Here is a 27,733-nt window from a genome sequence, read left to right as displayed (position 1 = left end):
GAAAAGCAGCATGCAGAGGGCAAACTCCAGTTGTGTAAGGAGTACATGAAACTGTGTGATCTGTGATGCTATCAGTGTTGAATTTTCTAGAGTTGGAAAAGCGACCGTGCCAGCCCACTTTGTGTAAAGAATTTAGTCACATAACAGTGTAATAAATTTTATTGCCAGAATGATACTCTCATAAACTGCAATCTTGAAAGGCCGATCATTCATCCCTTTCTTCGACACTCCTGGCAATGAGAGGACCTTTTAAATTACAGAGGCCACCACAGACAAAAATAATGTCACTTATGGTTTTCTTTGATCGTATTGGCAGGACTTGCTTGAATATTCTAAATGTCTTCATTCTATTTATGGCCCTTTCGACGTGTATGCGTACAGACGCAATTCTCCTCGTTTGAGTTACTTCACTCTCACTGAGCTGAGACTTTCCTCTAAAGAAACAGCAGGTTAGTCAAGATTTGCCCACAAAATTAGGTTTGTCGCTTACCTCTTGTGAAAGAAGGCACTTTGAGTTTGACGCCTTCAATGTCAAGATTTGTGCTCAGCACAAGAACTCGGTCGGCATTACTTCATCACCTGGGCCTATAAGATCTTCCACGCCACAGTCACTCATTATAAATTTGTCCGAAGCTCTCCCACCATATGCACGTGACACAAACATTATATAGCCATTTGGCACAATGGCAGTGAGAAACTTAACAGTGTTATGCGCCTTATAGCTGCTGTACGTCTGAGTTGTAGCAAGCAGCTTCCTTGGCCGCTGAAGGAAGACCTCCGAGCAGTCTATGACACAAGTTGTTTTCTCATAACCGTTCAGAGTAAAAGATTCTGGCATGCTGTTTCTGATTAGTGATCGTGGCAGCCACACCCCAACTTTTTTCATAACCTTCTGCAACACAAACAAGATGTACATGAATAGATTGTGCACATATGAAATGGATATGCCAAATATTCTTGCCAAGTGTTCGCAAAGCAGACCAAGACGCATTCTCATTAGGCTCAGAAGCAGCTGATCCTCGACTGAGAGTTTTTAGAAGGTCTTGTTGCTTTCAATTGTTACAGCTTTGACTAAGCTGTCAAAGACTGGCTTAGATAGTCCTGTATAAAATTGACAGTCCTCTTCTGTCAAGTTTGACGACAAGCCTTGCTGCTTTCCGAAAATGTATTGCAGCCCACATTTAGAATAGGTGAGGTCATTATGGCCAATTTCTTCCCATTGTGTTGACTTGTCTCTCCTTGAGACCTGTTGAAGGAATACAGCCAAGTTTAGAGGTCACAAAAAAAGCAGAGTGGAACACAAAGGTGTCCGAATGAACGAAACAAATTTTTGCAGGCTGAGGATACTGTGCAATTAATGCACCCTTCGTGCTTAGGGTATTAACGTTAGGACTGCGGTCTATATTTAGCTCGGAAGCAGATGTCCTGAGACCAAGCATGACCACTTAATACAGGGAACATCTGCCAAAAAATGTTACTCACTGTGCAATGCAACAGTCCTCAAAATGTCCTACCGCCATGAAACCAGAGTGCACGCTAGTGGACTCTTTGCATACTTTTAGTAAATGCTGCACGTCATCCACTTAGCCATTGCAGCACTGAATTATTTAAACCAGTGATAACTGTACACATTCTAGGCTCCACTAATACAGGAAGCATGCCTTGTAGTCCTCCCTCTTGTCTGCTTGCTGCATAATGACTTATGATTGTGATCAAAACATGTCATGCCTTTAGTTACCCTAACAAGTCAGGCAACTACCTGTATTACTGTACTGTAAAGTTAATGCAGGAATCTCTACTAGGCTTCAAATACCCTTCATGAGGAAAGTATTTAATAATTTCATCACGCCAATACTCACCTAAGGTGAGAGACAGAATCGCAGAAACTGAAGACAGAGCAGTGAGCTATGGAATGGAAAAAAACACAGCATTAACAGACAGGAAGAGAGTATACTTGGTAGGAGAAGAAACATGAAATATATTGTAGCTGCAATGAAGAGTAAGAAAATCAGCATGGAAGGGTAAGTAATAGGAAGCAAAGACAACCACTGGTCCTTTCACGTAAGAGCGTGAATTCCAGGAGAAGACAAGCATAGCAGGGAGCAGCTGGGACGGGTGGCAGGACGAGAGGAAATTTGCAGGGGTAAGGCGGCCACAGCTGGTGCAGAACAGGTTAATTGGAGGTGAATGTTTCGGAAAGGCCATTGCCCTACAGTAGACATAGTTATGTGGCTGGTAATGATGATGTCTGTGATTTTATGGCCTTACTTGGTCTTTCTTGGAACGCATTTATTCATTCAAACCCTAGCTGGAGACTGGAGTGTTTTCAAAATGTTTCGCACTTTATGGCAGACACTACTTGTATGAGAAGCAAGAATGCTGTCATGGAGAATTAGAAAGCCATAACATGCCATCATCTCAGTTATATTGTTACGTGGTCCAGGCGGGAACGACGCGAGAACGCCCGGGCACAGCACACAGGTCAAGAGCACAAGGCGGCCCGCACAGAGCACCAGGCACAGAGCACCGAATCGCAGAGCACGCGCGCCTCCAAGAGTCTTCATTCATCTCTTCTTCTATCCGTTGCATGGCCCCCGGTCGCAAAAAAAAAACACCGTCTCGGTGGAAATTAGGGCGGGGCAAGGGATTGCGACACGTAGGGCTTGAGGCGAGAGACGTGGACAACGTCACTCTGAGATGTACCGGAGGTGGTCTCCGGAAAGGCCGGGGCAATCTCGTAGGTGACGGCGGTGACCTGGCGGAGCACACGGTATGGGCCAACATAGCGGGACATTAGTTTTTCGCAAAGCCCGACACGGCGTGTGGGCGACCAAAGCAAGACGAGGGCTCCAGGGGAAAAGTTACCATGCGGTGGCGGCGGTCGTAGTAGTCCTGCTGTGAGGCCTGCGAGGCTTGTAGGCGGGAGCGAGCCAGCTGGCGGGCGTGGTCGGCGCGGGCAATAGCGTCGTGGGCATATTCAGAAGGCGGGGAAGGAGATGTCGGAAGCAGCGTGTCCAAAGGTAATTGGGGTTCACGACCGTACAACAGATAGAACGGGGAGTAACCGGCAGTGTCATGGCGAGAAGAATTGTAAGCGAAGGTCACGTATGGAAGGGCAATGTCCCAGTCCCGATGGTCCGGGGAAACGTACATGGCGAGCATATCCGTGAGAGTGCGGTTGAGGCGCTCTGTAAGACCGTTGGTTTGGGGATGATAGGCGGTGGTCAGCTTATGTTTTGTTGAGCAGGAACGGAGAATGTCGTCGACAACTTTAGAGAGAAAGCAACGGCCGCGGTCGGTGAGAAGTTGGCGGGGTGCACCATGACGGAGGATGAGGTCGTAGAGGAGAAAATCGGCCACGTCGGTAGCAGTACTGGTGGGGAGGGCCCGCGTGATGGCATAGCGAGTAGCATAATCTGTCGCAACGGCAATCCATTTGTTTCCAGAGGTGGACTCCGGAAACGGGCCCAAAAGATCCAAGCCAACAGGATAGAATGGTTCAGGGGGCACATCAACAGGCTGGAGCAAACCCGCGGAGAGCGTGGCGGGACGTTTCCGGCGCTGGCACTGGTCGCAGGCACGAACATAGCGGCGGACGGACTGGTAGAGGCGGGGCCAAAAGAAGCGACGACGCACGCGGGCGTAAGTACGCGAGACACCCAGATGTCCAGCAGTGGGGAGGTCATGGAGCTCGTGGAGGACGTCGTTGCGCAGATGCTTCGGGACAACGAGCAGTAGGTCTGGGCCGGCCGGGTTCAGGCTTCTGCGGTAGAGTGTGTCTTGATGAAGTACAAACCGGCGCAGGGCAGGGTCAGATGGAGAGGTTCTGAGGCGGGAAATAATAGAGCGGAGCTCGATATCTCGTCGCTGCTCATCGCCAAGGTGAGTAAGAGCAGAGAGCGAGAAGAGGTCAGCGGCGGTGTCACTGCCAGAATGATCAGACGAGTCAACGGGATATCGGGAGAGGCAGTCAGCATCAGTGTGTAGCCTACCGGACTTATATACCACGGTATAGTCGTAGTCTTGGAGGAGTAAAGCCCAGCGACCTAGGCGACCAGTAGGATCTTTCAGTGATGAGAGCCAGCAGAGCGCATGGTGGTCGGTGACAACCGTAAAAGGGCGGCCGTACAAATATGGGCGGAATTTCCCAACCGCCCAGACAAGGGCTAAGCACTCACGTTCGGTAATTGAGTAATTGCGCTCCGGGGCGGAGAGGAGGCGGCTGGCGTAGGCGATGACACGGTGCTGTTCGGATTGCCTTTGAGAGAGAATAGCGCCGATGCCATAGCCGCTGGCGTCTGTGCGGACTTCAGTGGGAGCTGTCACATCGAAGTGGGCCAGAACTGGCGTGGTAGTAAGCTTCAATATCAAGGTGGAAAACGCGTGTGCTTGGTCGGGTCCCCAGATGAAGGTGGCTTCCTTTTTCAGGAGGTCGGTGAGGGGGCGGGCGATGTCGGCGAAGCCTTCAACAAATCGACGAAAGTAGGAGCACAGCCCTAAGAAGCTGCGGACGTCGTTACAGGAACGTGGCTGAGGAAAGTCTTTAACGGCTCGGATCTTATCAGGGTCAGGGTGCACCCCCGTGTCGTCGACGACATGACCCAAGATGGCGAGTTGACGGCGCGCGAAACGGCACTTAGACGAGTTGAGCTGCAGGCCAGCATGACGAAAGAGGGAAAGGATCTGAGAAAGGTCAGTGAGGTGAGAGGAAAACGAGGGCGAAAAGACAATGACGTCATCGAGATAGCACAGGCAGGTGGACCACTTAAAGCCTTGCAGAAGAGCATCCATCATGCGTTCAAATGTGGCTGGTGCGTTGCATAATCCGAAAGGCATAACTTTGAATTGATAAAGGCCATCAGGAGTCACAAAAGCGGTTTTCTCACGGTCCTGTTCATCTACAGCAATTTGCCAGTAGCCGGAGCGCAGATCTATGGACGAGAAGAATTTGGCACCATGGAGGCAGTCAAGCGCGTCATCGATACGCGGCAGGGGGTACACGTCCTTTTTAGTGATCTTATTCAGGTGGCGATAATCAATGCAAAAACGCCATGAGCCATCCTTTTTCCTGACAAGGACGACGGGTGAGGCCCAGGGACTGTGTGAGGGTTCGATAATGTTTTTTTCTAGCATTTTAGTAACTTCCGCATTGATTACTTGACGCTCGGCGTGAGAGACCCGGTAAGGGCGGCGGCGGATGGGAGGGGCATCGCCTGTTTCAATGCGGTGCCTGACGGCGAGAGTTTGACCCAGCGCGGTGTTGTTCACGTCAAAAATATCCGAAAAAGATTCGAGAAGGGCACGAAGCTTGGCAGTTTGATCGGGATGGAGGTCGGTAGCCATCATGGTTGTGAAGGTGTCGGTCGACAGAAGAGACTGCCGGCGCGGTGCGGCGGTTTCTGGAACTGGGGTAGCGGGCAACGTAGCCACGTGGCAAGGAGCGAGAGGGGATAGCGTAGCGACGCATATGCCGGACGGTAGCACTTGAGAAGTGAGGCCGAAGTTTAGGAAAGGCAGAGAGTGGGCGTTGGCTTGGACGGTGGCAATGGTATGAGGTAGAGCAACGTTACGGGTCAGGAGGAGGTCAAGATTGGGAGTAACGAGATAGTCGCCATCGGGAACTGGGTGAGATGGGGTCAATGGAACAAAAGAGGCGGTTCGGGATAACAGGCGAGCATATGCGGTACTGAATAGTCGCAGTGATACATCAAGTGGGTCTGAATCCAGCATTGGAAGGGCGAGGTGTAGAACACCCTCCGAGCAGTCAATGAGGGCGGAATGGTCAGTCAAAAAATCTAAGCCGAGGATAAGGTCATGGGCACAGGTGGTCAGCACGGTGAACTGAACTGGTATACTCTGGCCGGCAATAGTAACGCGCGCGGTACACATACCGTCCACAGCAGGCGTGCCACCATCCGCGACACACACACGGGACGTTGCAGGCGTTAAGACTTTGCGGAGGCGACGGCGGAGGGCAGCACTCATCACTGATACATGAGCACCGGTGTCAGTCAGGGCGCGCACAGGAACACGGTCAATAGTGACGTTCAGAAGATTAGGTCGAGAGGTCGAGAGAGGATTTGTAGTCCGGGTCGTTAATGCAGCGTCACCTCCGGGAGCTGCATCACTTAGTTTTCCAATTGGGAGCGGCTGCGAGAAGGCGACTGGGGGGAACGAGAGCGGCGGCCCTGCGGGGACGGAGAGCGGGAGAATCGGCGTGGAGGGGGTACGGCTGGTGCAGACGGTTCGGACGGGGCACGGGTCGAGAAGTTGTGGGATGAGGCGGGACTGTAGAAGGAGGGGAAGACGTTGCGGGGCGTTGAAGACCATGGACTACGGCAATGACGGGCGATGTGGCCAATGCGAGAGCACCGGAAGCAAATGGGACGGTCGTCCGCCGTGCGCCAGTCATTGGGATTGCGGGAACGGGGCAGAGAATAATAGGTGCGACGAAAAGCACAGGGAGGGGGCTGGGGGGTGTCCGGGCTTCTGATGGCGCACACTGCTGGAGCGAGGTTCAGATGAGCGAGTTCCTGCCGCACGACGGCCTGAATCAGCGACACAGCGGGCAGGGTTGTATCAGGGACGGAGGGCGGGGATATCACAGTTGCGAGGGCCTCCAGTTCACGTCGGACGATCCGGGTGACTGAATCGGTGACGGCAGGGGCGTCCGAGGGCGTGCGGGATGGTGATCGGTGGTCCTCACAGGAAGATGTCGCGGCCGTGTTGGGAAGGCGAGAAAACGACGGCGAAATGCGGCGGCCTTTGACTTGCTCAAATCGACGGCACTCGTTTATGATGGAGTCAATTGAGGTACAGTCTTTGCAAACAAGCAAGTGGAACGCATCGTCGGCAATGCCTTTGAGCACGTGGCCCACTTTATCGGTCTCACTCATTGCGGCGTCGACCTTGTGACAAAGCGCCAAGATGTCCTGAATGTAGGCCACGTAGCTCTCGGTAGAAGACTGTGCTCGAGTAGCCAGCTGTTTCTTGGCGGCGAGCTGGCGGTCATCAGGTCTACCGAATAGCGTCTTCAACTTTTCCTTAAAGGTGTCCCAACTTGTTAGCTCTTCCTCGTGGGTCTCCTACCATACGCGCGCCGTGCCATTGAGGTAAAAGATGACGTTCGCGAGCAGTAGCGTAGGGTCCCACCTGTTGTAGTTGCTGACACGCTCGTAAAGGTTAATCCAGTCTTCGACGTCGGAGCCATCTGTGCCGGAAAACGTGCCGGGGTCGCGAGGTGGAGCCATGATGACGAAAGGAGGGGTAGTGGGGGTAGTGGGGCTCCTTGACCGGCCGGGTGGAGCCATGGTGGTAGTCCCGGCCTGACGAGTACTACGAAGCTGCGTGGTGTGCGCAGCGTAAAATCCGCACCTCCACCAAAGATGTTACGTGGTCCAGGCGGGAACGACGCGAGAACGCCCGGGCACAGCACACAGGTCAAGAGCACAAGGCGGCCCGCACAGAGCACCAGGCACAGAGCACCGAATTCCAGAGCACGCGCGCCTCCAAGAGTCTTCATTCATCTCTTCTTCTATCCGTTGCAATATCAACTGTTTAAAAGCTATTACAGGTGTCCACCGGTAGTAGTGGCCCCTGAAGTCACTGCAAAGCAATGAAATGTTTTGTGGTCACTCACCGTTACAGTGCATTCGTTTTGAACCTGTTGACCATCTGCTCGTGCTGCCTTGGTTGGCACCTGCACGAAAAACACCAAATAGTCAACAAGCTCAGCATACCAGGGCTTCATGATTTTGTAAGGCATGATCTTAGAATGTTTCATACTCTGCGGTACACACCATACACAGGGCATACCAGGACTTTATGCTTTTGTAAGGCATGATCCTAGAATATTCGATGCTCTATGGCACCCACCGGTTCTATCAGAGGGATAGGTATCGCTCGGGATAAAGCCCACATATCCACTAATAGCTGCTGTAGGCGTCCACCAGGTGTACTAATAAGAAGACAGAGCAGTGAGCAATGAAATGGAAAAAAGCATAGCATTAAGAGACAGTGTCACATATAATAGGAAGTTTGAAATATAAGTATATAAAATAAAGAAGTTTGGAGAAGACGACGAGAATGACGTATGCATGACCTGTATTAACTCAAGAATAGAGAAGGTGAAGTGTTCAGTGAGGCGGGAAGAGATGATTGGTAAAGAATAGAGGAGGATGACGACTAGGATGACATGTACCAATGCCAAGGTTATAATAGCGCGAGGGATATTGTGGCACGTGGGGAAGAACAGAGAAGCGGAGGTTACGGCGGCTCAGGACCACCTCAGCTGGAAGAGAGCAACGCCGGCTACTGCTCCGGTGATCTCGAGTTCTACGGCGTCGCACCGTGGACTTGCTGCCGTTCCTGAGCCCATTCTGGGGAGTCAACGAATGACGCAACCACCTGCTACGGCCAGGGGTGCCTCCAGCACTGTTGCCACCCATCCGGATCCACTAACCGGCGTCGAGGTGGCGTTCGAAGGGTCATTCTAATCGTCTTCGTCTTCTTTTCTCCACGAATCATCTCTTCCCACCTCACCGAATACTTCTTCATCTTCTTTATTATTGAGTTAATACAAGTCGTGCTCACCGTCACCCTCATTGTCTTCTCCAAATTTCTTCAGTTTATACTTCTATTTCAAACTTCCTATTACATGTGACAGACAGGAAGAGAGTAGAGTGGGTAGGAGAACACACGAGATATATTGTAGCTGCAATGAAGAGTCAACAAGCACTGTTGGAGAAGTGTCTGCATCTCTAAACTGTTGAAAATTTTTTCTGGTCCCTTGGGAAGTACTTATGTAGAAAATGCCACATAGCCAACAAGTTCAGCTAGAAGCCTTCGTTTATTAGCGTAATATGTGTTTAAAAAGTGCTCTGAAGTCTCTGGTAAGCATCTCTTTTATCAGAGGCAATACTACTGTCACTGAGAATAAAAATCCCTAGCCTGCTCTCGTCTTTGGCACATTGGCAGATAGCACACATGATGCCCGCCAATGGTACAGACATCTGTAGCACTTAAAGAGAACACAAAGATTTGTGGTTACTCACAATGAAAGTGTCCTGAAAGCATTGGCTATCTGCTTGTGTTTCCTCAAGGGGTTCCTGCATGAAAAATGTCACATAGTTGCTCAGATCTGCATACTACAGTTAATTTCATTAATTGTAAGGTGTTTCAAATTATCCCACACTGTGAGGTAGGCGCCAGTTTTACGAGAGGCAAAACTACTGTTACTGAGAATAAAAACTTAAAAGCCATAGCATGCTCTCATCGTTTCACGTTAGCAGCTAGCGCACATAATGTCCACCAATGGTACCCATATCTGTAGCATTTCAAGAGAACACAAAGATTTGTGGTTACTCACAGTGGAATTGTCTGTGTCCTGAAAGTGTTGGCTATATGCTTGTGCTCCTTCGGGTGGTTCCTGCATTAAAAATGCCACACAATCAATCAGCTCTGCATACTATACAGTTTTATTAATTGTAAGGCGTTTTCAAATTGTTCCACACTGTGAGGAAGGCGTCACTTTTATGAAAGGCAAAACTATTATTACTGAGAATAAAAACTTGCGCTCGTCTGTCATCAGCTACCAGATATGGTATGCACAAGTATTACAGTCCCCTGTACCATTAAAAGACAATAAAAAGCTTTGAGGTTACTCACGGTGGAAGTGTTTGTGTCTTGAAACTGTTGGCTATCTGCTTGTGCTGCCCCAGGTGGTTCCTGCATGAAAAATTCCACATATGCAGTCATCTCAGTGTACTAGTTTCATTAACTGTAAGCTGTGTTTACAAAACGCTCCACACTTTATGGTAGGTACCACTTTTATTAGAGACAAAAGTAGTGTTCATCATCATCAGACTGACTTCATCCACTGCAGGGCAAAGGCCTCTCCCTTATTTTCATATCTCTCCCATTAACCCGTTCCTGTGCCAGCTGCAGCCACCTTATCCCCGCAAACTTTTTAACCTCGTCCCCTTAACTTTCTGCCGCCCCCTGCTACGCTTGCCTTCTCTTGGAATCCATTCGATTGCACTTAATAAGGACCATCGGTTATGTTGCCTTCACATTAAATGCCCTGGCCAAACCCATTTCGACTAGCATGCAATTAACCCGCATTTTATCCCTGATCCACTCTGCCTTCATTTTCCTTTTCCATAGCTGACTGCGCTGTCGAATGAGAACAAAAAAGCCATAGCATGATCTCGTCTCTCGGCAGCTAGCACATATGCCATATACTAGCGTTACAGCCCCCTGTATCATTGAAAAAACTTTGCGGTAACTCACGGCAGAGGTGTCCGAGTCTTGAAGGTGTTGGCTGTCTGCTTGTGCTGTCTCAGGTGGCTCCTGAATAAAGCATATCACGTGGTCAATCATCCTGACGTCTACAGTTTCATTAACTGTGAGGTGTGTTTTAAAAATGCTCCCCACACTATGGTAGGCACCACTTTCATCAGAGACAAAATTATTACTGAGAACAAAAAAAGCCATAGCATGCTCTTGTCAGCTAGCAGATATGGTATCCACCGGTGTGGGTCCTCTAGCACTGAAGGACCAAAAAAAAATGCTTTGCAGTAAACTCACGGTGGAAGTGTTTGTGTCCTGAATGTTTTGGTTGTCTGCTTGTTCCCTTCGTGTGCTGCCTGCATGAAAAATGCCACATAGTCAATCAGCTCGGCGTACGAGAACGACAGGAATACTTCGACACATCGCAAGACAACAGAAACGAGTGTGTGCACCACGCAAGCAGCACAAAAGCATACGACACAACAAAAAATCCAGACGCCACAGAGCACTGTGCAGTCCTCGCTGTGTTCTCGAGCACTTTATTCTATGGAACAAAATGAAGAAGCCCAATTTCCTCCACATGTGAACCATAGTTCTAGGGAACTACACTGCATGTCTGTTTTTTTTTAGTTGCCCTGTGTTCTTACGCTGCTGGCTCCCATGCACACCCACCTAATGATCAGGGTTTAGATTATCGCTCTTCTAGGAAAGTCGAAATTGCGTATCAATATTTTTAGCCTTCTGTAATATAGATTACTGCTGGCACATAAGTGACAATAACAACAGCCAATTTTCACAAACATTAATGTATTGTGGAACTTCTTTCCTCACAGTCTTAGTGAACAAAACTTGCTCCAAGAGTCACGTTATCGGCCAGTGCTCAATCTGTTAGTGCCCTGCATGGGTACCTGCTTGTGTCACATCGTGGCTGAAAATATTTAGAAATTTTAATATGAAATGCTTCTTCTTAGTGTGCCCCCCTTGGAGTGCGATATAGTAATTGTCATTTATTTGCTAAGGGGAGAAGGTTATCTCATCTGCTCTTCTCCCCGAGTACTACAGTCATTTATGAAAGCTGACATGCATTTATTTTCTCAGGTACTCCCACTGTACAAAAATCTAGTTCCTGCTTATGCCGACGGGAGACAGGGCGTCACTTCTTCGAGACTACTGACGCAAAAGCCGCTGAACAGGACTTGCCAGCGTCCTGTCTCTTGCGCCGTTAATGAATGTCCGCGCAATCTGCAGCTGACAAACTTTTTCGCGTCCAAATGTTTTCAAGTACCGAAACGTAATCCCCAGACTGACCTTTTGTGCCAAAGCATCAGTGCTAAAATCTAATGGCCCACCATCAGAAGCGCCTGCGTTCTCGTCGCGGGGCTTGCGCTTCATCTGAAAGACAATCCGAAAAAGTCAGCACAACGACCAATGGAATATCGCGCTTGAGTACCTTCTTAGCAGGGGGGATGTGTTCGTGCCTCACCAGACGACGCCGTCCCAAAACCACCTACAGAGAATGAGAAGGCTAAGCAAAATGATCTTGCGCGGTTTTCACAAACAGAACGGGAACTCACTTTTCTCTGGTAGCCCAAGTGCAGCGCGGGCACAGCGTTCTGGTCAGTCTTTTTTCTGCCGACGAAATGTCGCGAGCAAACGCGCGACCATGGGGCAATTGTAAAATATTTTCGGTTGACAGCAGCTGCCCACTGCCTTCGCAAATCAGGTGATGCAGGAAACCGATGCAGCGTGAACATGTCACATCGGCGGTCCTCTCGTCGAGTGCTGTGTTGGGGACACAGCATCGTCCCTAAAATCGTTCTTTTCCGTTGGTTGTTCGTGCACCCATAAACAGCACAGTGCTGGCCTGTAGACTTTTGATGGGCATATGCCATTATTTACAAGCGCAAGTCGTTCGCGACACGAATGAACGGAAGCATCGAAGGGCACCGAACACACCCCAGCGCTAGCGCAACGCGAGCTCACAGTCCAGACCAAACAGGCAACACTGACACATACCCTCGGCACCAGACCATCGGGAGCGCCCTCGTGAAAAGGTTTATAGAGGCGTTGTAGATAAAGACGATGGGCAGCGGCTGTGTGTGTACGCCGTAATTTGCTCTTTCGCTGAGAGAGATAAGCTTTCAGTGGCCTAGCCATGTGACATGACCTTTTGGAGTTGTGCTTCTGTATATATAGTGTAAGTACCGCCTTTCTTTGGTTTTCCGTTTTTTTTCTCTCTCCAATCTTCCCAAATACTTCCATTACCCTTTAGAGTAAGCTTTGTAATTAAAAGCGCTTGTTTGTCTTCTTTATCGTCCGTGCCTTTCCGAGCGCTTGATGTCAAATGCAGGTAAGCAACAACGGATGTGTCACTGAACTCACTGAACAGCAACAAGCGGCAGTCATGGAGCACGGCACTTGAGTGCCTAGCAAGAAAACAACAAAGTCAGGAAAACGATTTCTGCTTCCGTTATTGTAGTGCGTTTTAGTATTAGAGTGCTGCGATTGTTATTTGCAGTAAACTTCCGTAGATTTTGAAGCTCGCTAAGAAAATTGCCCCGAAATCACCCAAGCCTCTCTCTGCAGCACCATAAACGTAAGAAAACCTACATTTCATAAAACAAAAAGCCCCTATTGCTGTGTTTTAGCGGGGCCGACAAAACTGTCAGGTAACCAACATCAGCAGTGCCACGGACACCTCGCACGGGCTCTGTGAAATACCATTTAGGCGCAGTCGATAGCCATCCATTTCATGGGTACATAAAAAACTTGCATGTCTTTCATATGACGGGCAGTTCAACATTTCTATTAAACAATGGTGTAAAATTCGCTGAAGTGGCGGGTGGTACAATTGTGCACTATCGCGGTAGGAGCATGATAGTAGCCATGTTGGTGCAGCATCAAAACTGCCATTTCATTGCCACTCGATAGTATTTCTTTCTGTTTCGATATTGCCTCGTGTCCACGAGGATGACCAATGTTTGTCGTTTAGGCCCTCAGTTTAAATTTATGATCAGACATTATAAACTCCTCCTTCATATTCTCTGTTTCTCACTTCATACTGCGCCCCGACAACTTGTTTGAATATGCACTAACTAGGCCAAGAGCGTTCTCTTCTTGATATTTCGTTTCTAATCTGCCTTCCCAACTATCACAACATACGGTTCCCTCTACTAAGGTACCTATGGCTAAAATGTGTTATTCAAGTGAGCGCTGGTTAGCTTTAGGTGTGCATAGTGCCCTGTATGGATACGTTTTTGTATTTACTTACCGGAAAGTTACAACGGTAGCAATGATTTCGTGAAGCCTTTGGAGCTCTAGCTGCAGTTGGACAGCATACAAAAGAAAACATCGAAGCGCGTTCGCCCGCAATGTGTAACGAGCTTATGGCCGCCTGAGCCATGGAGAGAGAGGCTGTTCAAAGGGGTTATAAATATAGCTCCATAGCCGTTGGCAAAGAAACAAACGATATGAAACTGCCCGCGCTCTACCTCCACGGCGCACGTGTAGCTCCCCGAGGGCTCATTCGCGTCGGCCGCTTTGGCATCGCCGCCACAAGATTCGCATTCATTGCTTCTCCGTTTTATTCCTAACCGGCGATCTTAATGCTGCCAGATGCTCGCGCGTTCCTCCGCCATGGGAAGCAGCGGCGCGCGCCTGTGCTGCGCAAACATTTATTGCAGCCCAGCGGAGAGTGGTCAAGCGCGGCACAAATCACCGCCTCGAGCCGGCCCCAATATGCGCAAACCAGGCTGGGTGCGCGTAGAGCCGGTAGCGGAGCGTTCGTTGAAATCCGGTGGTCGGGATTCGCTCCGTTTATTCGCGTTCCCTTCCGCACTCGCATTCTTCTCGATAGCCCCTCACGTCAAAGGGACTCATCATTCACTTTCGCCGGCCTCTTTTCCCGTCGCTCCTTTCCCGGCACCATTTTCTTCAGCTTTGACGCGCCTTGTGTCCGCACTTTTCTTTCGGGTGCGCTGATTCATACAAACTGCCGCGCTGCTGAAAAGCCCACTCGCCATTCACCCGCCGCCTCTTAGATGTTTTTCTTCTTCGAGGTTTGCAATCTCTTCCTCGAAATCAGACTTTTCTGCGGCACTCCGCTGCCGCGCGGCACAGCCCTCCCTGGCACTAGCAGGGGTGGTGCATTATTTTTCCCCTCACCCCAGCGTCGGAGGGCGACCGAACGTCGCGAGCGGCCGCGTCGAAAGTGACGGAATTTCGCCTTGGCCGCGCGGCGCACTAGCGTCAGCTCGGGACCGCTGCCGCTGGAGACGCTTACGACGCCCCCAGCGCCAGCGGTGGCAGCGACATCAGCGGCACCTAGCGCAGTCGCCTGCAACGCGGGTCGTCTGCTAGCTCCGGGAAACGGCGCCATTTTTGGCAGGCCCTGGTCGGCACGGCACGCGTTTCGAGCGCTCAGCTCGTCGCCCGGTCCGCGCGCGGCTGCGCGAGTCCGCGGAAGCGCCGGCGTCATGCCGCTCCGCGTTGGCCGCGACTGAAGTGCGAGAGGAAAGATAAAAGTCGCTGGCGCAGCGGTCGTTACTTCACGTGTGCATGCGTAGCGGTACGTCCCTGCCATGTGAAAGTGAGGAGCGCGTGAAGAGACGTCTGTGGCCGCCGACTGTCGCGGTGTTGGCAGCGAAAGCAGGACTGGTGTCGCTGCTTGCGTCATGCATGACGCCGACACCAGACGGCTGCTGTGGGAAGAGACCGGCGGCACCGCGCTTCCAGGTGATGTTGTTGGAGCGCTGTCGACGCCAGCGATGTGAATGCTCGAATTTTGCCCGTGACCGGCGCCGTCCGCGTTCGGCGGCAGCGTGCGATGTCGCAGCAAGAGGCAGCCGCAACTGGGGAAGGCCGCTGAGAACGCCTCTTCTCCCGACGTTACCTGCTCCTGTCCCGTGCAGGGGCGTCTTCCAAGTCATCCGGGACGTTGCCGCCAGCAGCCAGTTGGGGAGCTGCGAATCGTGCATTTCGGGCGTTCGCTGCCGCGGGGGGTCAGCGTTTGAGTGCGTACGGCGGGCGCTGTTGATTTCCGAGTGTTATACTGGCTCTCTACGTGACCCCTTCGTGCTCGCTGGATAGCGGTGACGGAAGATCATCGCGACGCCTGCAGAGACGGCAGGCGCCGTCACTGGCTTTCCTAGTGGCATGGTATCGAGCCACCTGGCCGTCTTCGTCATTTGGATTTAACGACGCCGCAGGATCGCGCGTGCCACTGGAACCCGTCGGCCAAGCCATCAGCTGTCCTTTCGACACCTGTGTTCGGGTAGCAGGGCCCCTTTATGCTTGAATCCCTCCACCGTGCGCTGACCTCGTCCACGACCGCAGACAGCGCCTTCTTCGCCTGCCGACACCGTACGTGGTTCAGCGAGTGCTTCGACGAGTGATTGGTGCCGTCTGTGCGCAGGAAGGCATCGCGGATCTTCCTCCTCTTCTCCTCAGCCGAGCCGTGTGTTGTGCGTGGTGTGCGTGCGGCGGTCGCGCGACGCCCGAGCACTGCCGACAACGTCGTCCGGGCGCCGGGCGTCGGCCGGTGGAGGGGGCGAGGCTGTGCGGGGCCGCTCGGCCCGCTGGCTGAGGACGGTGGTTCGCGCCCTCGCCGGCAAGATGCTGCGCGGCATGCCCGGCGCCGGGGGCCTGGGAGGCCCCTGGGACAAGCTCATGTCCAAGTTCTACCGACACCAGCAGCAGCAACAGCAGCAGCAGCAGCAGCAGCAGCAAGGCACGGCGGCCGGCTCCAAGGATTCCAGGTGCGCACGCATTCCTCCCCCTTTCCTTGCTGCGCTTGGTCCTTGCGCCACTTGTCAAGGCCGGTGAGTGAACGACCTGTCTCAGAGCACATTCGCGGCGTCGGAGCGCTACGCGGCGCCCCGGGCGTTCTCTTCAGCAAGGCCCTACCGCTGGCTCACGAGGGTTTTACGTTTGCTATCCAGCTACAGCGTCGATGGCGGAGGTAATGTGCGCTTCATTTAAATGCCCACTCACCGTATTGTGCAGAATGGCGCAAATTTGCACGGCAAATGCACGACGTCGCCATTGTCGAAACAACCTCATCTGTCTGCGGGGACATTCAGCGCACACACTGTCTCCTCTCTGGCGGGTTTGGTTTTCGGTAAAGTTTCACTGGATAGTTGCTGATCAAACCAGTGCATAAGTGGCCAGCTGCGATGTGGAGTTTGTTGGCGCACCATGCTTCATTACGCGTGCAGTTCGCCCTTCGTGAGATGTACGTACGACATGCAGATAGACGCTGAAGTATGTGCCATCGCAATCCTGCAATCACCTTAGGCGTTTTTAGTTGCTCTTGTGGTGTCTATGATTCTGTCGGTGCAAATATCCATCTAAAAAGTTGGATAAGCGCCGCGCAGCGCGCCCGTAATCAGCGGTTTTCTGTGCCTGTGTGTACGTCTGGCTTTTGCCGAAACATCCGCACACTCTGTGTTTTCCGCTGCCGCTTGAGCGTAAGTTTTCAGTTTATTTCCGCCGCACTTCTCGCAGGAAAACCGGAAAATGCCGCGATTCTTTGTGCTTGAACAGACAACCAACGGCGGACCGTACTGCTTAAAAACACCATGGCACGCACATTGCTGAAATTCGGGGCTGCAGAATGAGTTACGTGCCGATTGTGTTTAAGTTGATCGGGATGCCGACTCCACATTGTACCGGGGTAGGAACCACGCGCAAGCGTCAATGTACTCTGTCATGGTGAATTCATTGCTTATAACAAATACTTAAGCACTTGCAACACAAGGACAAAACGAAGAGGGTAGCACATGCGTTAAATTTCAACTTGTTTTTGTTTATTTAAAATATCCTCAGGACCATACGGCATTATAGAGCTGAGTGGTGATACAAAATTAACGAAACAGAAGTATGACCATAATATTGCACAAGGTTGCTAGTTGTACAATGTTAGCTACTGCAGTCTTGAAATAAACGGTGACCATTAATTAGTGCCAGTGGTTCTGGAAGGTGGTACCACTCGTCGGATGTCCGGGGTAAAAACGAATGAAAGTAGGTTTTCGTTCTGCAGAATGGTATTCCAACCTTGTGGGCGTGATCCATCAGTGGTGACACGTTCTGTGGTGGTGAAATACGTTCTTCGCGCAGAAAAGAATGGTGAAAAAGCTTATGAAAAAGTTGAAGACGAAGTGCTCGACGACGAGACGCAAGGGTTCGAACCCGGGAACTCCGACTACTGATCCGGAGTTCCCGGGTTCGAACACGACCGCGGCGGCTGTTTTTTTATGGAGGAAAAAAGGTATGGCGCCCGTGTGCTGTGCGATGTCAGTGCACGTTAAAGATCCCCAGGTGGTCGAAATTATTCAGGAGCCCTCCACTACGGCACCTCATTCTTCCTTTCTTCTGTCACTCCCTCCTTTATCTCTTCCCTTACGGCGCGGTTCAGGTGTCCAACGATATATGAGACAGATACTGCGCCATTTCCTTTCCCCAAAAAACCAATTAATATTATTATTTTTACGCAAAGGATGGCAGACCGAGACCAGCTTTCATGCTGGTTATGCTTGCAGTGCTGAATTTTGGACCCTCTCAAGTGAGTGCGCTAAGTTCTGGTGATAAGGATCCCATAATGCGCATAGAGGTTTTTAAACACAGCGAAGGCATGTGCATAACACCCTCCAACCCATTGCGCAGTAAGTAACTTCCCATCACACCTTTTTATGTTTGGTTGTGCCGTCAAGAAAAGCCACTCTTTGGTAGCGATACTGAAGGAGTGCTCGCACTATCAGCTTTTAGTTTGCTTTATTTGCCTCGCTTACACGCTACGATCTCCTGTGTAACTTGTTTTTCTTTCCTTGTAATGACTGAATTAATTGAATATCCAACTACCTACACCTGACTTGCAGTCCGCACAGTATTGGGCACGGTATCTGTTAACATTTTTCATTGAATAAAAACTAGTTGAACCGAGATTTGTTTCCTCGGCCAGGGTGTAAGATATGTAAACACGAGGATATTGAGGCCGTCATTCATCACTTACTGCGGGACTGCTCAGCTCTCAAGCCTACAGGGATCCGCCACCTGATGGCAACGGGTCATTCACCAAGCAACCCTGCTTCATACATTGCCTGGACGTAGGAACCGTACCATCATTCTCTACTGGACTTCATCAAATCAGCTAACCTTTTTTCATTAATTTAATATCTACTACATCATTCATCACACCTTAACCCATCATTGATGCCCCGGGGACAATAAATTTCGCTTTAAAAAAAAAAACTAGTTGAAGGTTAGCTCGTACGTGTGTTCTCCTCTTCGGTCTGACCTTGAGTTGCGAGCGCTAAAGTTTTCGTACTTCCGTGGTCGTTTTGACGACATTTTTCACGCAGATTTTCATTTTGCACTTATGTAACGATATATTCGTACGCATTTCACGGTTGGTAACCAACTGTTCTTGAGTTTATTGATTAGGAATTTTTGATTATCGACTGCGATACGTTTCATAACAACATTGCGACACCTCTTGTAAGAAAATTCCATTCAGTGGTGATGTAGGTGCTTTTCTGTATGTGTCTGCGGTGGTTTCGCCTTCCGCTGTCAGTTTCTGCAAGGCGGGGAACGCGCATGTTACTCAAGAAATGTGCGGTCTGAAGTAGCACAAAGAAAGGAGAGTTACAGCTAATTTAATTTCATCAACACTTGTGCTTAAAAGTTAATCCTTCTAATTCGAAAAAGAACAGGTAAGGCGACGCTGCAGAAATAAGCGGCTAGAAAGATATTATGCGCCAGCTGCACTTGCCGCTGGGCAGGAACAGTGGCCGCCGCCGTCTAGAGTGACGACTTGTTCAAAGGAGCGGTTGTGTTGGCACATGTATCGATATTTAGAGGCCTGTGCGCTTCCGCCTTTTCTTCTTCGAGTTTGCGAAAATGTTCGTGTAACGTAAAAGATACATATGCTGAAAGGTACGTTCAAGAATGCCCGGCGCAGGATGCGGGCGGCGTCTCCACAGAGTCTGGCTTCCGTTTTGTGGAACATGCTGCTTAATGCACAGTTATGTTCTGGCGCAGAAAGAAGCCCCATTAAACGCGCAGTAAATCCTTCGTAACGTAACAGTAGTGTACGATAGGTAGCGAGGCTCTGGACGTGGCGAGGGATACAACTATTTAGGGCAGGTATTGACCGCAAATAGGCACCATGAAAGTAAAATAATTAGAACAATAACAGTAATGTAGACGCATTTGGTAGGCAACCCAAATTATGAAAAGCTGCTTACCATTATCGCTCTAAACAAAAGAATATTACAGCTGTACCTTACCGGTACTCACATATAGGGCAAAAACGTGGAGGCTAACGAAATGGGCTCAACTTAACTGAAGGAGAATGCAGCCATATATGAAAAGAAAAATTATAGGTGTAACGTTGGGAGAGACAGAGAGAGGAGAGTTGATGAGGGAACAAGCGCGGGTTAATAACATCCTAGTCGAAATCAAGAGGAAGAAGTGGGCTTGGGCGGGGCATGTAATGCGAAGGAGGGCAAGCGTAGCAGGCGGCGGCAGAAAGTTAGGTGGGCGGATGAGACGCCGAAGTTGGTGAGGATAATGTGGCCGCAGGTGGTTGAAGACCGGGTTAACTGGAGGCATACGAGAGAGGCCTTTGCCCTGCAGCGGGCGTAGTCAGGTTATTGATGGTGATGATTGTGATGACGTCTTCTGCATTAATCTCACCGAGAAATGATATTTGCATGTTTTCTTTCAGTTTCCTATTATCTGAAGCCACACTTTGCAGGGTAACCTTCGGATCGAGAAAGCTGTGAAGTGGAGTGGCCGCGACGTCAGGTGTTGCCAACATCGGGGGCGATGACTTTACGTGGCTGTGCTCTTCGATCCCTATAGGTCCCCTCGCTTCAGAACGCCCATTAATGCTGCTTGTTGCCTGGGATAGACGGATACTTTATTCGCTTTTCTCCGATGTCTTCAAAGTAAGACAAAATTGCAAAATTTTGGAGTTCAACTTCCACAAACGACAGAAGACGTAGTGGGCAGCTCAAGATTACTTTCACCCACTTGGAGTTTTTTAACCTTCGATGAAATCGCACTCCACACGGGCGTTTTTGTAGTTTTCCTGCAGCTTCCCTGGCACGGATTCAGCCCGTGACCTTAGGATCAGGAGTCGAACGCCAAAGCCACTTAGCCACTGCGGCGTGCGTCTTCATAAGAAGACTAGATATTGATGTTACTCAGAACTTAGCGCCTCTTTGTGCACTAAGTCTCCATTTAATGAAACAAAGCCAGAGCTGCATTCCGTCCCGGTAATTGCTAAGCATAGACTGGGCTTCGAACGTTTTTTACATTAGAGTTAAGCGGAGTGCATCTTTGAGTTGGTATTGGAGCATTTAGAAAACGCGTTTGAAGGTTATTATGGGCGGTAGGGCTGGAATTGGTACTCTGAGAGAGACGCTGTGGACAAATTTAAGTTGGTCTGTGTTGATAGGCCACGACATTCTAATGATAAAGACTCTACTTTCACTGAAAACGCAGCTTTTGCAAGCAAGGAAAGACAAAAAAAACACTGTCACCCTCTCCGGGCCATATCGCGAGCCAACTCCGGGGCGCCAAGACGACTGCTTTGCAGGCGTCCAGAACCTAGGCTACCGAGCGATTGCCTTTAAAACATCGTGGTAGATGTATGTACCTTTGTTTCTTCTCTGTGCTATCGTTATGTTGCGCTTCTATCTTTTTCAACCTGAACTGGCAAAAGGAGCTAAATAACCCATTGTCTAAAAATGCAGTCGTCCTCAGTGACACTTTCAGAAAACTACGGTCTTGCTCGGCTCAGGCTAAGATAATGCTGAGAGACTCGGAATCTGCACGTTACCTTATGGAGCTCAGTTTCACACCAGAAAAGTCGTGCCATAGTTGCGTGCACTTTGTGCAGCATCTGCATAGCGGGGAATTTTATGTACGCGTTTACAGGGGATCTTTGCACATGGACCTGCTGAGGAACGGGGCGGCTGCCAGCCTGGCCCGTGATGCGCTCTCTGCCGAGTGAATACAGGGGGTACCCTGCAATGCGGAGACAAAAAAAATAGTGAGGGCTTAAGACAGGGCACGCACCCTCACCTGTGTGTTATTCGCGCAGTGCTCACGGTGATATACTGTGCGTGCCGTCGAGGACAGGACGCCGTATGGTCAGCTCGCTTCTCTGATGTGGACTCGGGTACTACATGGCTTTATTGAAGAGGAACCGGAAAAATAAATGAAACACCCTTCAAAATTTTGTTTAAACAACGTTCATGACAACGAAATAGCCCTGTTTCTAGGCTTTTGTACGAATCATAACAGTGGTCTGCTAGGACAGATTTGTGTCAAGAATAGTCGACATTGATTTATCATTGTCAAGCGTGTCGCTGCGCTGAAGTATTTGCCGGTGCTGCACACTGTTTCAGCGCAGACTGTAGAATTTAAAATTTAATTTCAGAGTTATCATGACATTTTTCTTCGGCGTGTTATTTTCCGTGGTGGCGGACACCCACGAAATGTTCATTGGCAAGGCCAGTAATTAATATTTTGTGGTTAACTTTTGTGCAACAGATATTTGTAGCCGGCCATTAGTCGTCATGATTTCACCATTATCAGACTAACTGCATCCCCTTCAGGGCAAATCCTTCTCCTGTATCTCTCCAAATAACTCTGATCTGTGCCAGCTGCGGCCACTTTATCCCCGATAATCTCCTGATGTCATCAGCCCGCCTTACTTTCTGCCTGTCCTTGCTACGCTTGCCGTCTCTTGAAATGCATTCTATTACGCTTATTAGCCATTGGCTACCTTGCCTTCGCATTACAGGCCCTGTGCACACTCATTTCTCCCTTATTTCAACTAGGATATCATTAACTCGCGTTTGTCCGATGACCCGCTCTGCTTTCTTCCGATCTTTTACCACCTATAATTTTACTTTCGACAGCTCGCTGCGCTGTTGACTTAATTTCGTCCTTTCGTTCGCCCCTAAGTTTCAACCCCATCGGTGAGTACTGGCAAGATACAATTGTATGCTCTCGTTTTGAGAGATACTGTTATACTGTTACTAATAATCTGAGAGTACCGGCAAGATGCGCACCATCTCAATGTTATCCTCCCAGTTGCTTCAGGCCGGTGGCCCAGGTAGGCGGTAGCCAGCTGGCCTAAGCAGATGTACTTTCTCGAAATTCCGTCATCGTCATCGTTAAGGATCGGCAATATTTATTGTCCTCGTAAACGCCAAATCAGTTTTTAAATTTTCGAAGATGAGATTTTTGTCGGGGCTGCAGAGAGGAATTCTTGTCTCCTATACGCGCCAAATCGAAACCAAGAGGCGGTGCAGAGCATTGAGCCACGCCTACAAGCGCACGCCACCCGGTGGCGCGCATGTATCGTGCTCCTATTCCCAGCGCCCAGGTGAAAGCGGGGAGCAAGGAGAGAGCATGAGCTATGAACTCCGCCTTGTGATTGCTATTGTAGGTGTGGCTGTCTGCACTAGACAGGAAGGCTGGGCCACAAGAGTGGTCCCCACTAGCGCAGTGAGATCTTGTGATTTTCATTCAAGCCAGCACATATACACGTTTATTTCAGAGGATGATAATGAATTTCTTATGGCGCAAGGACATCTGTGGCCAAAGAGCGCCATGACACAAGTATATCTTCTTCTACCCAAGGTGGGGTCAAAGACACAGTTCCGAAGCATTTCAACCTAAAGAAGCCGAGCACCAGGCAGGGGAAGGCTCGTACTCATTGCATCAACGCTGGGTGGCCGGCGGCACTGGGGATCGAACTCCGCACCTCCCGCATGCGAGGCGAATGCTCAAACAACAGGCCACTGTGGCGGTGCCATTTTTCAGAATGGTAAGAATGCACATTCTGGCTGCTCAAAACATCGTACAGAGAATAAGAATGGGCAATCGCTACGCGAGTTCAGAGCAACTGTGATGAATATTTATTTGCTCGCAACAACTTTCAACGGGGTTTTTAACCGAATGAAGTACATAGCTAGCGGGCTTTGACAGCTGATAGACATGAAGTTTTGGTTTCGGATTTTCCTCTTCTAAGTGCAGTGTTTCGTATGACTTAAATTTTTATGAGCAAGAACGTGCACATCGGTGCATCTTCAATCTTGAGACGCCGCGAAACACGACTCATTTCACTTCGCCAGTGGAAAGCTTGACTAGCCGCGGACTGCCAATATCCTCAAGGGGCAGACCTGACAAAATAATGAAGAATGTTTTTATTCCTGCTTTTTACATTGATCAGCTCAAAAATGGTGTCAATGTGGAAAAAAAGCAAGCTGGACAAGTTGGTTGGTTGACATGCGTGAGTGGTTAACAAAGCGAAAAACACAAGGACGAAGACAAGGCAGCGCTCGTTTTGTCTTGCCTCCCTCCGCCATGCGTTATTCGCATTGTTAACCACTCACTCACGCCAATGCATGAAACTGGTCGCATGCATCAATTTCTTCCAGTTCCGTTCCGAGCAGCCACACTGCGGAGGACTTCAAACCTAGTGCAGTGTCGACAATTTTCATGCCGCGGGAATCGTCAATACATACGGGCTACCTTATAATGACTTAGCTGACAGACATAAACAGAGATTTGGAAGGCAGAGCGTGCTACACATCCATTTTTTCTAGCTTTTTAGCTTTTTAGTGGTTTAGCTTTGGTTAAACCTGGAGTGACGTAATAGCTATAGCTGGCCGAGTGGAACTTGGTCACGTGACCAACCACATGACGAACCACGTGATCAGTCACGGCGCCGCGCCGCCGGCAGCTGCTCCGCCCCACGTGACCAACTACGTTACAGCGTGGCGGCGCAGCCACGGTGTGGCGGCGCCGCCACCGCTACAGCGCCGCCACGCTGAATGCTCGAAATGCTACCGTAATGTTGCTATTGCTACAAAAATTGGCGGTGGTTTAGCTTTGGTTAAACCTGGAGGGACGCGATAGCTACAGCTGGCCCAGTGGAACTTGGTCACGTGACCAACCACGTGAGGAACCACGTGATCAGTCACGGCGCCGCGCCGCCGGCAGCTGCTCTGCCCCACGTGACCAACCTCGTTACAGCGTGGCTGCGCAGCCACAGGGTAGCAGCCACAGGGTGGCGGCGCCGCCACGCTGACGGCTCGAAATGCTACCGTAATGTAGCTATCGCTACAAAAATTGGCGGTGGTTTAGCTTTGGTTAAACCTGGAGTGACGCAATAGCTACAGCTGGCCGAGTGGAACTTGGTCACGTGACCAACCACATGACGAACCACGTGATCACTGCGCCGCGCCGCCGGCAGCTGCTCCGCCCCACGTGACTAACTACGTTACAGCGTGGCGGCGTAGCCACAGGATGGCGGCGCCGCCACCGCTACGGCGCCGCCACGCTGAATGCTCGAAATGCTATCGTAATGTAGCTATCGCTACAAAAATTGGCGGTGGTTTAGCTTTGGTTAAACCTGGAGTGACGCGATAGCTACAGCTGGCCGAGTGGAACTCGGTCACGTGACCAACCACATGACGAACCATGTGGTCAGTCACGGCGCCGCGCCGCCGGCAGCTGCTCCGCCCCACGTGACCAACTCCGTTACAGCATGGCGGCGCAGCCACGGCGTGGCGGCGTAGCGACAGGGTGGCGGCGTCGCCACCGCTACGGCGCCGCCATGCTGAATGCTCGAAATGCTACCGTAATGTAGCTATCGCTACAAAAAAGAAAGTCCATGGTTTTGCTAATCCGAACGCCGCTTTGACGACTCGTTGTTTACGCCAGGGAGAGGTCTATTGGCTTATAATGTGCAACGGCGCACAGAAACAGAAACTATCTGAGTTTTCAACGTATGGACAGACAATTCTGCACGCCTTGAAATGCGTGTTGAAGTGTATTATTTGGCTTGTGTGTTCATGGCATCACAGTGCAGGGATTGAGCGAGTTGATGTGCTTTCCTCGGAAGCTGCTTCGAGCGGCTTTAAGACTGCTTACGTGCTGTGAATGCGAAAGCACACCTGGCCCACACCGCTCCTCGAGTGCCATCTGGCATTTCTCTCACCCTGGACCCTTACCCTTTCCTGATCACGTGGCGTGGTGTGATAGATCCCGCCAAATCGTACGATGCGAGGCATTTTATCACACAATATATCCGACAATGTGACATAGTCGATGATATGATGTCACTCATGTACCATACAAGTGCTATGACATTATCTTGCACTGTGACGTTATGATTACAATATGACGTTATCTTAGAGTATTACACTCTGACATCTTACACTATTACACTTGACGTCATCAACTACCACTATCACTATTACTATCTTCAGTATCACCGACATCACTGTCATTAACTATTACTACCGTCAACTATCTTATGGTTTATTCCTGACGAGATGGGATCTTGGTGACATCATGCGGGGTTTTTGGGCGCACTTTTTCTGGACGCCGAAGCCGACGCCGGGTATCATTGCTAACCGGCCATATAATGTTTTCGCTTTAAAACTGGTCTCAGTTCGGGGATCCAGTGCAATCGATGTATACATTTGAAAGCGAACGTAATTTGATGGGAGCGGGAAAACGAACGACCAACGAAACAAGGCCCCCGTGCTCTAGAAAGAAGCCAGGCTGAATTGCACAGTTCCAAGCAGCAATATTTCAGTTCAGTGTTGTGTACTGTTACTTGGCCAAAACAATTTTCCTTCTTTGCGTTTAAGAGAAATTAATTTACAGTCGTGTAATTTGCGGTTCTTTTCAGCCTCGTCATACACGGCAGCCACTACGGATAATCGTGAGCGGCCGATCGTGGTGAGTGCGAATTCCAATATTCGGGGACTCCCACCGCAACGTACGCGGAATACGGAAAAGACAAATCAGCCAATAAAATTCCTACCCGCGTGCAGTCACGCCAGAAACAAATACCTTTCGCCTTTCCCAACCCGCCTGCTATATTCTGCGGAAGTGCCGCGGCGGCTTCTCTCGGTGGTTTTCGGATCGTTGGCGCAACGCACGCGACACGGACAGTCCGCGTGGCCCAAAGAGCGGCGGCGTTTGGCGCAGAAACCGAGCCACAGCCGGATAGCGTGCATCGGCTCATTAGTGGTGGCAGCGAGGCAAGTAAAAGGAGATGGGCTGAAAAGTGAAGATGCAGCCTGCAGGGAGGCTTCGCCGCGATGCACGTGCGCCCAGCTCGGATGTGAGTTCGGTGTCGCAGCGCTTTTGGAGCGCAGCCACGCGGGTGTTATTGAGTGGCGCTCGCCACGCTTACGGGCGGTCGTTAAGTCGCCGCCGATGCTTTGGAAGACGACGTGCGACAATGCGCGGTGGGGCCGCTGTCCCTCAGCGACACGTTGTCGTCGCCAACGGAGGAGAATGGCAACAGCGCGCGGCGGTGGAAGCTGCGACAGTGTTTCTTGTTCCCCAGTTCCCTCGGTGCTGATGGAGGGCGCTAAAGATGGCTGCTTGCGCTGATGGCAGCCCTGCACGTGCGTTGCCGCTTCCAAATCTTCCCCGAGGGAAGTGCCACGGCACGTCGAAGTCGAACATGCGTCTGCTTCTACGATCTGTGGCCTGCTTACAGCGTTGTTCACCGAGATAAATATACGTCGTTTTAGAAGCGTCAGATGCTGGCCTTTTGTCACCACATGCGCTTCCTGATTACGTTATCTATAGAGCTGCTGGCTAAACTAATGAACAGAGATGTCTCGACTCAATCCAGGCTGTTAGTGTGCACCGTTTCGCTTTGTTTTTATTTGGGGACAAAAAGTATGCTCTATTACCGGATTTGCAAGATCGGCTAACAAATTAAGTTCCCCATACTCTCGCAAACAACTCACACGCAGGAGCGCGGTGTCATTAGTGTCACGGGCTCTTGACATTGCAACAGGCGGTAATAACCTGGGCACTCTGTGCACCATTTTGACGCCGTCGCAACAACCCTAAGCTTCACATTTCCTACGTGTGGGCCTCTCTACTTATCGTGTTTCTGGCTTTAAGGTTCGTTATTACGAACGCACTCTCCGATTTTTAATTTCCGTGAAATCGATTTCGCTAGACCAAGAAGCTGGCAAATTAGGTCCCAACGTGCCCAATTAAAGGGATCAGCCCGAAGCTTTCTTTGTTTGCTTGAATATGCTCGTGGCAGGGAAACTAGGGAGCGGGGTTGCTCTTTCTAGTTGCCTTTATTCTCTGTGCTGTGCATTTGCGGAAAGACAGGACAACCCAATAGAAGTAGCGTTACTTTCGCTGTAAACGCCGATCTGCTGCGTTTTTTATTATTGGTCTGTTCGGCTGAACAGCAACAACAACAAAGCTGCTCCAAGAAGGCACTAAAAACCTGCTATTCTCTAACCTGCCCTCTTATGGCAGCTTAGTCAGGATCATTGTCACTGGGAATGATTTTCAAGCTACCATGCATTAACCACTGAAGGTGCTTTGTACTCAACTGTGCATTTTTCAAAGTCACAGCTTTTGATGAGAT

The 27,733-nt window shown here is 50.2% G+C and overlaps 1 protein-coding gene and 1 long non-coding RNA gene across 3 annotated transcripts in view; one reads left to right on the top strand and one right to left on the bottom strand.

The window, feature by feature from the left end:
* Window positions 1–143: 143 nt before the first annotated feature.
* On the bottom strand, window positions 144–14,495 carry LOC144127865 (uncharacterized). Of its 2 annotated transcripts, XM_077660836.1 has the most exons (11): window positions 11,865–14,483; window positions 11,741–11,797; window positions 11,599–11,682; window positions 10,588–10,646; window positions 10,291–10,350; window positions 9,667–9,726; window positions 9,368–9,427; window positions 9,054–9,107; window positions 7,640–7,699; window positions 1,860–1,905; window positions 144–1,246 (listed from the first exon to the last, which is right to left on the bottom strand). In XM_077660836.1, the coding sequence occupies exons 1-9, from the start codon at window positions 12,180–12,182 to the stop codon at window positions 7,642–7,644; spliced, it is 810 nt and encodes a 269-aa protein (XP_077516962.1). In that variant the 5' UTR covers window positions 12,183–14,483; the 3' UTR covers window positions 144–1,246; window positions 1,860–1,905; window positions 7,640–7,641. The 2 variants fall into 2 exon arrangements, with proteins under 2 accessions (XP_077516962.1, XP_077516963.1); XM_077660837.1 differs by lacking the exon at window positions 1,860–1,905 and having other exon boundaries at window positions 1,184–1,246; window positions 11,865–14,495.
* A 919-nt stretch (window positions 14,496–15,414) lies between these two features.
* LOC144127866 (uncharacterized) overlaps window positions 15,415–27,733 on the top strand; it is an 82,319-nt gene continuing 70,000 nt past the window's right edge. Inside the window, exon 1 of the long non-coding RNA XR_013313593.1 lies at window positions 15,415–16,046. This is a non-coding gene — a long non-coding RNA (uncharacterized LOC144127866). The remainder of the gene's footprint in view (window positions 16,047–27,733) is intronic.

Source organism: Amblyomma americanum, chromosome 4 (genome assembly GCF_052857255.1).
Source record: "Amblyomma americanum isolate KBUSLIRL-KWMA chromosome 4, ASM5285725v1, whole genome shotgun sequence".
NCBI classification, from domain to species: Eukaryota; Metazoa; Arthropoda; class Arachnida; order Ixodida; family Ixodidae; genus Amblyomma; species Amblyomma americanum.
This window is presented reverse-complemented; position numbering and strand designations above follow the sequence as displayed.

Excerpts from the sequence above, each read along its gene's own strand:
- LOC144127865 (XM_077660837.1), bottom strand. The coding sequence starts at position 12,182 with ATGGCATATGCCCATCAAAAGTCTACAGGCCAGCACTGTGCTGTTTAT. Across the intron at positions 11,798-11,864 it reads ACTTGGGCTACCAGAGAAAA|GTGGTTTTGGGACGGCGTCG; the intron begins GTGAGTTCCCGT and ends CATTCTCTGTAG. Across the intron at positions 9,108-9,367 it reads AGGACACAGACAATTCCACT|GAACCCCTTGAGGAAACACA; the intron begins GTGAGTAACCAC and ends TTTTTCATGCAG.